This window comes from Eleginops maclovinus, chromosome 16, assembly GCF_036324505.1.
Source record: "Eleginops maclovinus isolate JMC-PN-2008 ecotype Puerto Natales chromosome 16, JC_Emac_rtc_rv5, whole genome shotgun sequence".
Taxonomy (NCBI): domain Eukaryota; kingdom Metazoa; phylum Chordata; class Actinopteri; order Perciformes; family Eleginopidae; genus Eleginops; species Eleginops maclovinus.
In genome coordinates, this window is record NC_086364.1 from 15,352,437 (window position 1) to 15,368,421 (window position 15,985).

The following is a 15,985-nucleotide window of genomic DNA, read 5'->3' on the forward strand; positions in this document are numbered from 1 at the left end:
CAGAACTACAGCCACTTCAGACATCCTTTCCCAAAATAAAACAGAGCCGATTCATATTTTTCATACTTTATTAATACACAGTATCCATCATACCACAAACAGAGGAACAAAGAATCAGGTTAACAAAAGCAGGGGCAGTGAAAGGAAACACATAGAAAGTTCCCTTGCTCTAACTGTAGTGGTACTGTACCCTGACGTGTGATTACCTCTGCCATGGGTCCAGAGTTTGTTTTCCTCTTCCTCTCCTCCGATAAAGATTCTCAATGTGAGACATGTAAACATTCAGTTTTCTCTTAACCTTACATTTTGGTCCAGATGTGACAGCTGCAACATCAGTCTATAAGTTCAGTAACTAATTCAGGGGTTAAGAGTCAATTTGGCAGTTTTATGAAACATGACTGTTGTATCATTGTGTGCCTAGCCTAATACAAATGTCTGGGAACAAAAAGACTCAGGGTTGGCACCGGTAAACAAAAAGCCAACAGAATCATTTACACATATTAGGGTTGGTTAGGATTCAGCTCTTTATGCCAAACATGTCAGACTACATGACACTGGGTGGGAGGAAAAGAGAAGCGCACAATGCTTGTTGGTTTGTCTTATTCTGTGTAACAAGGTGGGGAAACTCCATGCTCCATGATCTCTTTTTCATGCAGGGGTCTTTCTCATGCTTAGATCAGGCCTCGCCTCACGCATGCACACAATTTATACAAGATAAAGAAGACATGTTTCAGCCACACAGGGCTCCGAAATCCTTGTACCTTTGCTCTGTTTTGAATTTGTTACAGAAGGAGTCGGCCCTGAGACGACCAAGGCAAGAGGGCTTTAAACTGTTTCACGCACAGTAGGTGCTGCATATTCGCCATGACACTGAGTAGTAGAAAACAATGGATAAATAGTGGAAATACAAGGTTTGCTGATACCGAAGCTACCAAAGATTCAGCCAAACATTATAGATATACTCTTCTTAGGGGTACTCTAAACATATAAATGTTCAAACTGTCTACGGTAGTAAAAGCACATTCAGTTTGTAGTATAAAATCTGCAAGTAACGTCTCTTTTTGAAATATATTTACAAAAAAAAAAATGACATACAATAGAATAGAGGGTTTTCTCTGGATGTAAAAGCTGAGTTAAGCGGAACATAGAACAGGAAGAAAACCTTGTTTCTGATTAACAATGAAAAACTTTCTTCAGAATAAGACTCTTTAAAACATACAACAAGTATATATTAACATATTTTATAGCATAATACTAAACTTTACAATGATACCAGACGTGTACTGCATCCTAGAGTCTACTGCTCACAGAGTCAGAAAAATAAGCATGCAACAGAGATCTGCTTTGTGCATATAGAAATAGCATCTTTATACTTTAAAACATTGTCTCTTTGATCCACAGTTTTCTGACCCTACTGAACTGCACTGCATTGAAAAGGCCTAGACAGCTTGCAACTGTAAGCATAAGCAGAATGTGTTTCTGGTTATCTGTGTTAAGTTATAGATATAGCTCCACGTCGTACAAAACAACACAAAGAAACATGCCCTGTTGAGGGGGTTTAGTGCGTCGGGAAGCAAGAGGGGGAAAAACATCATGATGACTTTAAGAACTGCAATAGAAATGATTATTTTCCACCTTTCCTTTGGCACTCATGTAACAGTATAGGCTACTACCTCTTTTTTTTCTTTTGTATATAAATATAAAATACACGTGTAGCGGTTCAGAAGTAGATAAAGCCGGGACAGAGCAGAAAAATGTGTTCCGTTCTTGTTGTGCATTGCAGCTTGTTGCGTAGTTAAGACGGGGAACATAGGAAAGGAACATTTGCATCACAAATCATATACACATTCATACACAAGAGTAAAAGGCTGCAGGTTTGGATAAACACAGTCACAGATTCGATATAAGAACATATTATATGAGATGTTAAGGGGGAAAAAAATATCAGTGCCATGTTCTTCTTCTTCAACCCTTTGCTCTCAGTCACTTCTTCACACACGTATTGATAACCAGTAGACAGAAGACTGTAGAGGGTAATGTGAGTCTTTTTGATGGCGGGATCGTTTTTGTAGAGTTTGGAAGGATCCAGCGACTGTTCATGCTTCCGTGTTGTCTCTCTGCTCTCTCCTCATACCACGCTGTGCAGCGATGGATGGATGAACTGAGGGTTAATAAAGGAGAAGCCTGCGAACTCGCTCTGGTCGATGTTGGCGATGACCAGCTGGTCGGGAGGGGTCAGCACGGGCTGTGTGCGTGTGAAAAACTTGTCAAAGTTTTCTGCTCCTTTGCCTCCCTGAAAGAGATAAAACAAGAGATCAGACGTGGAAAGTATTGCTATAAAACACAAACATGAAGTAACTGAATTGTGGGTTCATGAATAAACAATATTCCCTGATGGGTATTTTAATAGAAAGCTGCCCTCACGGTCCCAGAGGGAAGGTGGTGCAGGAAAATGTCGAAGCCTCATGTGTAGCCAGGCAGAAGTTGTAATTAGATTAGGAGCTAACCCTAAGCATGCACAGTGGAGGTCAGCACGTCAGTGTGTGGCTTCAGGCTGTCATGTGACTCCAGCTGAATATATATAAACATATTCAGTGACATGCACAGTGGCTGCATCGCCATCACGCTTTTACAAGATAACGAGACAAAATCCTTAAGAATAAGTAATGCCAAACACAAATCTGTGGTGATATCAGCGCCTGCTATTTTCTCAGGGGAGCAAGAATGTCAGGCGTTTCCAGCTGTAATATCCACAGATGTATAATAGGACATCCATGGTAATATCACATAAAGCCTCCGAAGGGTCTTTTGTTTGCTAGTCCCTTCAGGCCAATTAATGACGCTGCCTATGAGCTCACAAATGTGCTACACCACACAAAGACCCCTGAATGGATGGATTCTCTTTTAGCAATGTTTTACTTCCCACCCCTTTGTGAGTGGAGACGGATACTTCCGCTGTGCAGCCATGCATTTATTGTGGCCCTTGTGAAAGCAAAGGGAACTCTGCCGTTGGAGAGATATTTATAATCCTTGATGGCATGGCGGGTGTTGCTTAGGGGCGCAGTGGGCACAGAGGAGGTGGAGTATGCGGGGGTCCACAAAAAAAAGAGTGTTTTGTGGTGTCAGGAGGAAGTGTCGGTGTCAGTGACAGCCGGGCGGGTGACTGCAGCTGGGATCCTGCCTCAAGCCCTGCTGGCTGCATGGAACCATCACACTGAGGATGAATCGGACACAGATATACAATATGCACGCATTCATGCAAACACACTTAAAGACTCTCTGAGGAAGTACTTCAATTCTTCAACCACGATGCATTCAAGAGTGTTTTTGTCCTGCTGATTTGCTGTTTTTAGTATATATTTAGCAACATATACACTGCCTGGCCAAAAAAAAGGTCACACACTCTAATATTCGTTGGACCGCCTTTAGCTTTGATTACGGCACGCATTCGCTGTGGCATCATTTCCACAAGCTTCTGCAATGTCACAACATTTATTTCTGTCTTGCATTCATTTTTCGCCAAGATCTTGTATTGATGACGGGAGATTCGGACCACTGCGCAAAGTCTTCTCCAGCACATCCCAAAGATTCTCAATCGGGTTCAGGTCTGGACTCTGTGGGCCAATCCATGCGTGAAAATGATGTCTCATGCTCCCTGAACCACTCTTTCACAATTTGAGCCCGATGGATGCTGGCATTGTTCATCTTGGAACATGCCGTGCCATCAGGGAAGAAAAAATCCATTGATGGAATAACCTGTTCATTCGTATATTCAAGGAGTCAGCTGACCTCATTCTTTGGGAACATAATGTTGCTGAACCTAGACCAGACCAACTAAAGCAAACCCAGATCACAGCACTGCCCCCACAGGCTTGTGAGCTTTTTTTTTTGGCCAGGCTGTGTATTTGTGGGTCGGAAATAGCAACGGCCCTTCTTCGCTGATGGAAAATTGAGCTAAAAGTCAATGATCCATTGAATAAATCATCATGCTTAAGACGTGCTTGTTTGTCTTATTCTTGAATAGAAGCTCATTAGATTTTGTTCCAGTGTGTGTGTGGCTTAAATTCATGAATTCAAGGAATACCATACCCAGCGTAAAGCAGCAGAGAAAGGCAATGTATTTATGAAACACTACAGGTGCTCTTTTCATCAAACAATGTTATTGTCCATTAGTCTCGCCGCTTCCTAAGAAGATTAGCATAAATAGATTTTTTGGAAAATGTCAACTTAACACAATTAGCTTTTGTTGTTTTCTACACTGTAAATAATATTTCTTTCTACGCAAGCTCCAAAGGGATCCATTTATGAAGCTATTTTAATGTCAGTAAAGCTAATATGAGGCTTTAGAGGTTGACAAATGAGGTTTAACAGTGTCAAAGTTACAGTGTTTTTACAAACTTTGAAAGATAGTTGTCTAACTCAGTCGCTTCAGCTGAACTGAATGATGTCACACTCACCGTTTTGGGTTTGAATGGCGGCTGGATCTCTCTGTTTGCCAGGCGATCCCAGTCGATGCGTCTGAAGAAGGCCTGCTCCCTGATGTCCCTCTCTCCCTCTGGGCCACAGCCGAGACGCTTTGATGGATGCTTGGTCATCAGCTGGAGACAGACAGAAGAGATGGGATGAGAAGATGTGACAGAGGCAGTCAGCAGCATGAGGCAAATGGAGCTGAGCTGTGGAGCTGACTTGTATATCATTAATTCACTTTCCTTTCCCGTCTTCTGCATTATATTACTGTACTTTATCAAACCAGAAACATCTTGCAGAGCCAGACTGACGCTCTGAGCTTTAAAAAGCAGCAGGAAATTAAACTCTCTTTTTAAAGCTCGATTTCTGATTTCCAATTTAAATTTTGACCGTGAATCGTTTTTTTTTCTTCTGCAAATGAGATGTGAAGCAACCAATAATGATCAGGATTATCTCTTTTGACACCAGCTCTGAGAAGATAAATGACATTTCTCGTGGCAGCCACAGGGTTTATTATTGAAATCAAGGCGGGTACGTTATTAAAATATTTGATAAGACAGCCTGAATCTTAATTTATTCATCTCTGTAAATTGACGTTGAAACGTATTTCCTTGTTGGTTAATATCTTGACAACCATGAATCCGCTTCACTGTTATGATGCAACTGATGCCCAGGTGTGAGAGGAAACAGGTGCCTGCTAAATAAAGGACCACAAATGATGATAATTCTTTTACTGAGAAAAAAAAAAAGGGAAATGGATATTTTATTTGTTCAGAAAATGTTTACCCGGCAACTCCACAAATCTTCTGAACTCACGAGATTGTTCCACAGCCTTCATGTTTCCAGTTAAAATGACTTTAAAATCTTCTGAAATATGTGGTATGCTGTATAAATCAACACACCGCCCTTTAACAAAGTACTTACTCCCTTGCAGATGGACACAGCTTCTTTAGACATGGACTTGGGGTAGGACACGTTGTGCTCCATGATGGACTGGAAGAGCTCGTCTTCGTCCTCTCCATCAAACGGCGGCTGAAGAGAAAGATGAACAGTGTCACAGCTGGAGGCTTGTTCTGTGAGACCTGACAGGATACTGTGTGAGGCGGAGCAGTGGGAGCTGCTGTTGCTGTAACCTGTGATTCCAACACTGTCTTGCACGTAGAGTTTATTTTCTTGTGATGTATTGATAAATCGAAGTTCATTTGGACTGCATAAATAAACATATTATCTAGCTCTCTGTATGTATTGCATAGGCAGCTCTATGTTCTATTGCAGCATTCACTCTCCTAAAGAAAAATCCTGTTCCAATTGTGATTTTATGTGAGTATGTATGGATTCATTTTCAGTAGGAAACATATCTTCCATTGTCTGGAAACTGGATATTTAAGATGTACTGTCTCTGTGAGTATCCCAATATTTCAGTTGTCGGACAGGAACACGTTTAGGTGGTTTATCTTGATGACGCGTGTTTTACACAGTTTAATATCCCTGAAGTAGGTTGTACGTGAGAGACAGTCATAATTAAAGTACAACTTCTATTTTAGTCAAAGACAAATGACTGACTGTACTGTAGGTAGTGAGTGGTTCATGAAAATGTTATTTTTTCATATCAATTTCAAATTTAGCTTAACAAAAACGTATGGAACTACACTTTACGTGATGACTGAAACAAATAATTTAAAACCGTTATTCTCTTAGATGTACATTACTCAAGTACTTTTTATCTCTACACAATTTTATAAAAGTGACTTTCTCTTTATTTACTACTACTGTCTGTCTTTCTTACAGCTGCAACTAGTGATTCATTTCTGCACTGATTAATCTGTTAACATTACTATACTGTAGGTTGAAAGGAAATAGTTCAAGCTACATTTCAGAAATAGACCATTAGAGTTTGAGATTACGTTATCAAACTGCTTGTTTTTTGACAAAATAGAGAAGCCAAAATGATGGACCAGTATTAGTGTAGTAAAAACCGTTTACCTGTCCCGCCAGCATCTCATACAGAAGAACTCCATAAGCCCACCAGTCCACTGATTTTGCATAAGGCTGGTATGCTATTATCTGAATGAGAAAAGAGGTGTCAAGATTAAAACCTCAGAGTTATTACACATGAGCACACATCCCCACATCTATGTATTCAAACAAGTTTAGTCATGATCATGCTCAGTAATAAAAGATGGCTTTATGTCTGCTGCCGAATGCCACACGCCTCCCACAGAGTTAAAGATCTCCTGAGAAACTGGGGAGATCTCTCATCTAAACTCCTACAACATCTACCATTATATACAGTCAGCTATTTTAAGCTGCTATCACAAAGGCGCTTTCTGCCACCATCCAATTTGCCATCCTACACCTCCTTCCCACACACACTCTACACACTCACAAAATAATAACCATGCAGATACAAAGGAAAATAGCTAAATAACAGCTGCACTCTCCCTTCAAGAGAGACAGAAATGCAGCAATGTATCCAGTTCACAGGGTTACGATTTACACGTCTGTCTCTGCTGATACCTAATCAGGAAATACTGATGTTTTTCTATCCTCTAAATGACTTTCCGGGTCAGAAAAGCCCACATTTAGTTCTATAATATCATACATTCAAACCAGGAAAAAAGCTGGCTCATGAGGTCTTCGATATAATGTGTAAAAAAAAGATTGTTGAGATTTCCAATTTATATTTAGAGCCGAGGAAGTCTGGAAAAAGACCCGTTTAGAGTTCTGTGAGAAATCACGAGTAAGGTTTTCCCTCACCTCCCACCTGTGAGACAACGTGCTCCCTCATGAGTCAGTGCAGACAGTCAGGAGGCGATATAACCGACATAAATACTGTTATACATCATCTACTACATCTCTTAGTGATTCATCTCTGCTCTTTACTGTGTATAAATAAAGACTTTCATTAGTTGTCGTTACTCTTTTAATAAGCCTTACTGAGAACAGACTACCAGCCTACTCTACAGGACCATATTAAGGTACAGAACATATACCTCACTAGCTACAGTATATCTTGCGTTTCACCACTGCACTACAGCTCTCCGACGTAATGCTTGCAACATTTTGATTGGCAGTTCTGTTTGGGGAAGGGGTTTAGCAATCACAGGCCAAAAATGTGATTCTTTGAAACAACAGGCTTTTGGGAGCAGTTAAATGGAGCTGCAAACCCTAACAAGATAAATACTAGATGGTAGTGGGCTATGGGGCGGCTCACTGGCATAACTTTGAAAATATTACATAACAATCCACTTAGGGACTGTACAATAGTTACTGTTTGAAAGACAACAACCAAAGTTATTTTCAATACCTCATGCTTAAATTGCCAATACTTTTTTGATAAAGTGTCCACGTCATGTGACCTAGTGACTCCAAATGCATCGACCCATCAGAGTCATGTCATTCTCACCTCTGGTGCGATGTAGTCCGGGGTGCCGCAGAAGGTGCGTGTGGTCATGCTATCATACATGTTCTCCTTACACATGCCAAAGTCAGCGATTTTGATGTGGCCCTCGGAGTCCAGCATGACGTTGTCGAGCTTCAGATCCCTGCAGCAGAGACAGGTTGTGAGCATTTGTGTACATATGTCATTTCTGGCTTGATTTATGACCACTTTGATTCTTCTTGTATGTTGCTATCAGCGACAGGAGTACAGAAAAGCGTTGCTCTGAACCACGGCCACCTCTCTAAGAATTTCTTCAACTCACAACAGAAGCAAGGAAACAAACAATAACTTCTTGGCCTTGAAATCCTTTTTTTTGGGCTCTTACAATTCAGTCTGTGTCTGCGCTTGTGGTTCATGTCTCAATTCTAAATTTTCTTTCCCTCCTTTTTCACCATGGTTTCAGGATGCAAGAGATGAAGGATGGATGTTGATGCTTAGCTGAAGTACTGATGATGACCAGGGGGAGCTAGTCTACTTTTGCTTCCTGTCATTTCTATTTTGTGCTTTTTTTGTATGGTTATAAAGCTTGCTTGACTCATAAGGATATCCAAGCTGTGCATTTACACACAACAGTGTTAAATATACACATCCATTTAATCTCTTACTTTCTTTTATTCTATCTCTCTCTGGACCTGCTGTCTTATCTGAGCCTTTCTTAATGTCTCTGTTTCTATCTTTTCTGTTAGCACCTGGTCATCTCTTACAGTCTCTCTTTGTCTGCTTCACTCGGCCCATCAGTCTCTCTGTCGAGTCGATATTTAAACTTCTTCATCATCTCTTACTTCAATTCCCAAATCTTCAGATGTCGGAACATGTTTTCTTCACTTTCTTCACTCTGGCTCAAAATCATTTCCTATAGATTTTACTGTTTCTTCTCTCGGTCTTTAATGAGTCAACCTCTGCTCCCGCAACAAAATATAACAACTCTGCTCATTATCACCTCATCTATCTGTCTAGAAAGTCTGTGTATGTTGGAAATGTATCAACAAAGGGATTTGAGGTGAATGTGGTGCGCCATTACATTACATTTCTCTCTGACTCACCCACCTGTAGATGATTCCCTTTCGGTGCAAGAAAAACAAACCCACAGCAATCTCGGCAGCATAAAACCTGCAGAATCGAAAATGAGAAAATGAATACACGTCTTTACATCATCTTTGCTTGTGCTAAGAAAGCAATCCTGCTGAATACAACAAAGCAATATAAAATAATCATTTATTTAACAAAATATGAATAAATGTTGTGCCCTGGGTTGATTCATATACACTTTAACATGCCTTTGTTGCATGTCATTTTCATCTCTTTTACAATACTATCTAATAATAGCATTACATTATGTAGAAATAAAGTCATTTTCCCACAGAATATCTACATTCTAGGTCAAAAAAGTGAAGTTCTGCTGCTGTATTAGCTGTAGCACGAACTCAAGGCTTGCGTATATTACCGCCACTGCAGTCAACATGCCTTTGTGTCCTTTGGGCAGGACACTTTACCCTAAATTGCTCCTGTGGGTATTGTTCACAGTATTGATATATGTTATATGTAATGTAAAGCGCACACAAAAAATGCAATGAATTATTATTATTATCTGCCATGGTGTTTTACTTGGTTATTAAACGGATGCCTGTGAATGAACTATAGAGCTTTCTTACACTGCCTGTGGCTCCTTGAATTTGCCCATACGTTGAATATGATACATAAGGTCTCCTCCGTTGATGTACTCCATCACAAAGTACAGCCGATCCTAGATTGAAAAAAAAAACCCAAGATGTTATTGCAGCTCCAAATGGATTCCACACAAAGAGAAGTCTAGTGTGTGCACACTCAAACCAGCAGTGCATTACATGGGTTTATTTTTAGAAAAGAAAAAACATGTTTAGAAATCTCTCTATACATGTTTCATATATCTTTACACCTTTATTCTTTCAGGATAGAAACCTCAGTCAGCTCATATGCTAGCACTATAGGTCAGGATGCATTGATCAGTAAATGTAGTTTTTATCAAAGTCTGCTTGAGTCACATTGTCTACGCACATAATTGACGTCATACAGGACACTTTATATTCAAGACTGGTCTCAGCTCAGTATCAATTTTCTCTGCTGCGGCGCCAGAAAAAGAGTGACAATAACTGGAGGAAAGTAGGAAGGGTGAAATGCCAGGGACTGTAAAGTTGGTTGTTGAAAGAATGATGAGGGAGCCCAGAGGCACCCTTTTAATAAAGTCATATTTATTTGTGTGGTTGCGCAGCTCTGAGTGTAGACAGTATGCATTAAAAATAATCCTCACTTTGGTGGAAGTTTTTACTCACCACAGTCTGGAAGCAGGAGTGGAGCATCGTGAGGAAGGGTGGTTTGTCCCTCTGGGCCAGAACCCTTTTCTCCACCATCGTACATTCAACGTCATCATCCTGGATCACCACGTCTTTCTTCAGGATCTTGATGGCGTACAACTCCTCCATCGACTTCATCTCTGCCAGCATCACCTGCACGTGAAGAAGACACCCAAGGTCACATGGAGGCATAATAAATCATTAATTTCAAACATAAAACAAGATGTGTGTGTCCATATTAAGACACTGACACTGTTCAACTGTTCCTGTGTTAGTGTGAAGGTAAAACAACACAGAAAAAAGGAACAGCTTGTGTTTAACCAAAGATAATGGTGAGATATGTTATTAAGTTTGTCTTGCTCTCACCTTGCCAAAGCTGCCCTTCCCCAGCAGAGCCAGGAAGTTGAAGTCACTCAGTCGGATGCGGTCCATGTTACTTGAAGGCAGGCTGAACCTCCGGTGGTCTGACGGCGTGATCACTTTCTTACCGTGGCCCAGCTTGGCTTTCTGTGGTGTATAACAGTGGAAATGTCATTGAAGTAAATGTAAATTCTGCTGTATTTTGCATGCTGGCCATTACTTTAGATTTCAATACATGATGAACTGAAATCTGTTATTGTTTGCCAGTAATTACGTTCTCAGATTCAAATCGGAATAACAGCAAGAGTCTTTACTCTTACTCTCTTCTAAAAACGTACTGATCTATTTTTTTCCCACTGACATGCCATACATCCCTACAGAAGGATTTCAGCAGGATCTCTACTCGGGTGATTTGGGAAATTGTGGGGGTGGGGAGGTGGGGGGGCAATCAGTCCTGGGTTCCAACATTGTAAGGTTCCCTGTTGCTTTAATGGCTGGCCTGCCAATCGTCTTTGACCAAAAAGCGCAATTAGGACTCTGCCAGCTCCCATCACCACTGCAGCCGGTGTCTGTTTTCAGTCAGATACAGGAAACGGGAAATGGTGGGGCACAAAGAGGCTGTTGCTACGCCAACCATGTCTCAACTCTTACCTCAATGTGATGATATCCTCACATATCGTACCATTTTTTACCCAGGCTGAGTGGCTCTACATGTACGCCTGGTTAGGTCCAATTAGGGTAGAATCATGTCAGCATTAAGGAGGCTAACTAGGGTCCTGCTACTTAGCAATTGATTAATAAATTTCACCTGACTGCCCAGCTGCCATTAAGTCTAAGAGGAGACAGCTGGACTAAAAAAAACAGTACTCGATGCCTTATAGGTTTACATTCTGCTTATTCAAAGGCACAATTAAAAGCTCTCTGAAGGATAGTAATACTATTAGGATTGACAGATTGTCACCAAAATCTTACAATAAACTGTTGAGTTAATAACTTTCCTTTTGTATACCTTTCCTTTCTGTTTTACAACAGCGGTATTCATTCATTCTTATCCGACCAAGGTTTTATTTGTTTTTGTCAAATGTATAGGCTGACGTGTTTGTGTGCATGTCAAGTTTTTCAATCTCCAGTAATTACGTCGTTGTTATTCCTTTTATCTGGTAGTAAAGTTACCCTCTAGAGGAAACCCTTGAATGGTATGGGGGGGGGATCATGTTCTATTGTCCCCCTTATTGGTCATTTTGAAAACACACTAATATTTCACATCATACAAATGTCACACAAAAAACTACATCACCCCGTTTCAACACACACAGAGTGCTGGAATATTTACGTGAGAGTTGCCACACAAAGTCGTATTCAAACACGTACAATGCAGCCACACAAGTCTCATAGGAAAGTACAACACTGCCACCGTGTGGGGAGATTAGGCATGCACACCGACAACAGCAGGAACCTGCCTGAGTGTGCATCCATCAAACAGTACATAAGTGCCCATTCATGCTTTATGTCCTGTCAGCCTTCTATAGTCCAGACCTAAGCATGACTATTAGAGGGGTGACTGGATCAGCCAATGAGGCTCTATTGGCCAATGACAGCACAGTGAGAGTTTTAGAGGTGGTGAGACCAACATAGGACGGAGAAGTCCACATATTTACTAACAACAATGCTGTGTGGTGATTGCATGTGGTAAAGGGATATGCAGCACAATTATACATCCATATTTATAGGTTTGTTGTTATTTTTCTGTGCTGCTGCTTTCCTGTCTGCTCTGTAAAGTCAGACTTGCTGATGCTTTTTTTTAGGCATCATCACTCAAAATGTAAGACTGAATTGTTCCTTTTTATTATTATGATATGTAATCCCTTCAGTTTCATATTTGACATTAAACATGAGACAGGAAGGAGGAGAGAGTTGGTGTATAAGTGTGTGAGGAGTAAGAGAAATGTGTGTACAACAGCAAATTGGGCAACTATAAACTGTTGAGAGCCTTTGTTAGTAAATCAGATTAATTTGTGGAAGCCCAGCGGAGGTCCACAAACAATCCTAATACGATAATTAAAGTGAGTAAAAGTGATGAATAAATAGAGACGGAGCAGGCAGAAGCGCTACCTTGAGATAGTGGATATTTAACTGGCAGGCCTAGAAGAAAGAAGAAACTCATTTATTAGTGCCGCCTGAGGTTAGCTGGTGCTAGCATGTGCTGGGAGCTGACAGCATACAGAAGTGGGCTTAATAAGCCATTATCTTTTCTGGTGAAATCATTTATCTACTGTACGAACGGTAAAATGATCAGAGGCATGACTGGAGAACAGACTACATCTTTTTCTGTCACATCACGTTACATCTCAGTTTCCTGCCCTGGTTTCCACGGCAACAGCAGGTGCTTGAAGATGCTATAGCCTCAGGGGAAAGGTCACATTATGGAGAGAAACGGAAAATTAAACCCAACAAGACGGAAGTGTGGCTGCTGTAAAGAAGATCACACTCAGTATTAAAACACCTGTATGCACACACAGAGCTGGGCTTTAATAAAACCACCCCCGCTCACTTGAATCCATACGTGTTTGCACTTGGGAACAGCTTTATTATGTGAGCCACCATCTACCTGCATGTAAGTGATATGGAGATGTTACGAGTTTTATTTAAAGCACAGATGGTTTGATGCGAGAAAATCCTCCCTGCAGTTAACAGGCTGGCCACTAGAGAGCAAGAGTTACCTGCATTGTATATTTTCTTAGATTTGGTTCAAGAAACTTGTGCATTTACATGATTTTGCTTTACATTTCCGAAGCAAACACTTTACTGGAGAGCTATAAGTTGTGATGTCAGAACAGCAACAACATTTTAGTTTTTTTTAAGTCTTAACAGCTTGGTATCACAGTCACCGTTGTATTTACTTCTTTAATCAAAAGTTACATTATTTGATTGAAATTGCTGCCATCTGAGTTCACATTTATAAAATCAGTATATACCGTAGTAATAACCGGCTGTTCTGCAAGGGTTCTGCAAAGATTTGTTGGACAATTGTAATGTTAGGTATAAAGAATAAAAAAAACCAAACAAGATAAACATGCAAAAGGACCGTCGGGGTCCTAAAAGCAAACACAAAATGGCTCGAATTTATAATAAAGGATGACACTGTTAGTTTAAGCTTGGTATAATTACAAAGTTTAAATAACAAAACTGGATTGAGTAGTCGGTATAATTGTAATTGTCTGTTTTTATGGAAATGTAATCTGAATTAACATCTAGATTAGACTAGACTAAACTATTAGAAGTCTTCTGCTTTGAACAGCTTTACATAAGAGTCCAATTAAGGCAAGGAGACACAGCACAACAATAAAGCTGCTATTTCAACAACAACATAAAACCTTTCTGGACTTCAATTAGACCGTCTACATGATTTCTCCTGATTAACAAATGATTACTTATTTAAAATAAGTCATTTCCCGACGTTAACAAAGTACTCTGCCCTTTACTGTTTCCATTGACAGAGGTGAGTTGTATAAATTATTAACGGCAGATACACATCTTACATAAGGCTCTCAATAACTGGCTTCCTTTGTCGACAGTAACCGTGTACTGTATACACATGTGGGGAGTTTCCTATTTTTCCATTCACTTATTAATGCAAGGAGACGTGATCTCTCTCTCTGACACGCAGAGTGAAGCTGGGAACAGGACAATGTTTCCATGGTGACAGGAGAGACGAAGTGAACGTGTACAATATATATGTTTGTGACAAAAGCTACTTTTTTATTGAATCTTAGAAATTCAGTCGGCCTCACCTCAAACTTCTGTCGGAGCTCCAGGTTTACATCGTCCATCTCGGGGATGGGAACGTTGTAATACTCTCCCTCCTCCTGGTTCAGCAACTTGTACCTGAGACAGAGAAGAAACATATAAATAAGTATATCTATATGTTGTCTTTAAACCCATGCATTTCTTCCTTCCAGACACACACGGCCATCAAACTTTAGAAGCTGGCTCCCCTGCTTCGAGTGTTTGCACGTCTTCACTTCATCGCTAATGAACACATCCTCTGGCCACTTGTCTAATGACCTGGAGAATATATACTAAAAACAAAAAACTCACAGTAATAATTTACGAGAACCAGGTATTTCCTGAAGCTTTGTCTCTGTGCCCAAAGCAACAGTATATCAGGCTTGGTTTAGGCTAGGTGGAAGCAGGTATGCTAACATGGACATAAATATGAGTGTGTGTGTGTATTTAACAGGATGAGACAAAGCAAGCGGACAAGGACAGAGAGATGAGGAAATGGCGACGGCAGGGGCGGTTTGTCAGAGGGAGTGTTTACGTCTATTTTACACACACTTTGCTGCTGTTTCATGGTGAAAGTGGTTGGATGGTGATGGCAACTGACTTATGAAGTCTGCTGGAATCATGTAAACTTACTCTAGCATATCACTTCTGTTTCTGACTTTAAAATGATGTAAAATTGTATTGTGTAAAGGACCAATTGTTAACAGACAATTCAACCTCTGAAACACTAAAATGTGACCTTTGCTGTATTTAAAACACAATAAAAACTGATAACACTGCCTCTTCATTTCGGAGTCTGGGATGTTTTAAAAATGGGTAATTTTAACATTTATTATTTTCTGTAAGATCATGCTTGAAATATTCCTTTAAAAATGATTAATTTACAACAAAGGGACAAGGGTAGGCGACTGACCATCCACAGTTTTGAGCTTTGATGAGCTCGGACACGCCAAACGACATGGAGCCCATGAAGTCGTTCCTGGTGGTTCGGTCCCAATCCCACACCTCAATGGACAGACGGCGGTCCTTATCTGATGCTTTCAGCTTACTGCAAAATAAAAACACACAAGCAGAGGACCATCACATTTCGCCATGTGATCTTTTTAGGATTTACCCTAATTTTGTACCTCTTGTTTCCATTTTCTTTGATATTGCCAAATGATCATCCTTCTCATATATAGATATTAGACACACTTGTTGACTTACAAGGTGAAGGACTCGTTCCAGCAGGGGTTAAGAGAGGAGCGGATGGTCCTGGTCTTTTGTTTGGTCTCGTTTTTTGGGTCTGGGATGAGCTTGAGTTTAACATAAGGATCCGATAAACCATTCGGATCCATAGGAATCAGGTTCCTGGCTTCGCCAACTAAAAGATGAAGAGAGTGAGAGAACATGTTACCATAAGTTTGTGAGAGTGTGTGTGTGTGTGTGTGTGTGTGTGTGTGTGTGTGTGTGTGTGTGTGTGCTAGAGCTCCGGGCCAGATTTAGAGACTCCACACTGTCTCAGGGGTTAAAACGGACAAAGATCGAGGAGTGAGTCACTGCGAGTCACTCAAAGGCAGAACAGCAAACAGAAAATATGTGAGCTTCAGTCCAGACAAAA

At 40.5% G+C, this 15,985-nt stretch overlaps 1 protein-coding gene across 2 annotated transcripts in view; it reads right to left on the bottom strand.

The window, feature by feature from the left end:
• Positions 1-54: 54 nt before the first annotated feature.
• The window catches only part of prkcab (protein kinase C, alpha, b), an 82,140-nt gene continuing 66,209 nt past the window's right edge, over positions 55-15,985 (bottom strand). Inside the window, exons 6-18 of one of the 2 annotated variants that reach the window (XM_063903495.1) lie at positions 15,592-15,748; positions 15,299-15,433; positions 14,391-14,484; positions 12,712-12,741; positions 10,606-10,746; positions 10,219-10,392; positions 9,562-9,653; positions 8,957-9,019; positions 7,874-8,012; positions 6,451-6,531; positions 5,392-5,499; positions 4,458-4,598; positions 55-2,293 (exon numbers count right to left, since the gene is read on the bottom strand). In XM_063903495.1, the coding sequence (XP_063759565.1) occupies positions 2,129-2,293; positions 4,458-4,598; positions 5,392-5,499; positions 6,451-6,531; positions 7,874-8,012; positions 8,957-9,019; positions 9,562-9,653; positions 10,219-10,392; positions 10,606-10,746; positions 12,712-12,741; positions 14,391-14,484; positions 15,299-15,433; positions 15,592-15,748 (1,520 nt within the window). In that variant the 3' untranslated portion in view covers positions 55-2,128. The remainder of the gene's footprint in view (positions 2,294-4,457; positions 4,599-5,391; positions 5,500-6,450; positions 6,532-7,873; positions 8,013-8,956; positions 9,020-9,561; positions 9,654-10,218; positions 10,393-10,605; positions 10,747-12,711; positions 12,742-14,390; positions 14,485-15,298; positions 15,434-15,591; positions 15,749-15,985) is intronic. The other variant, XM_063903496.1, reaches the window with a different exon arrangement.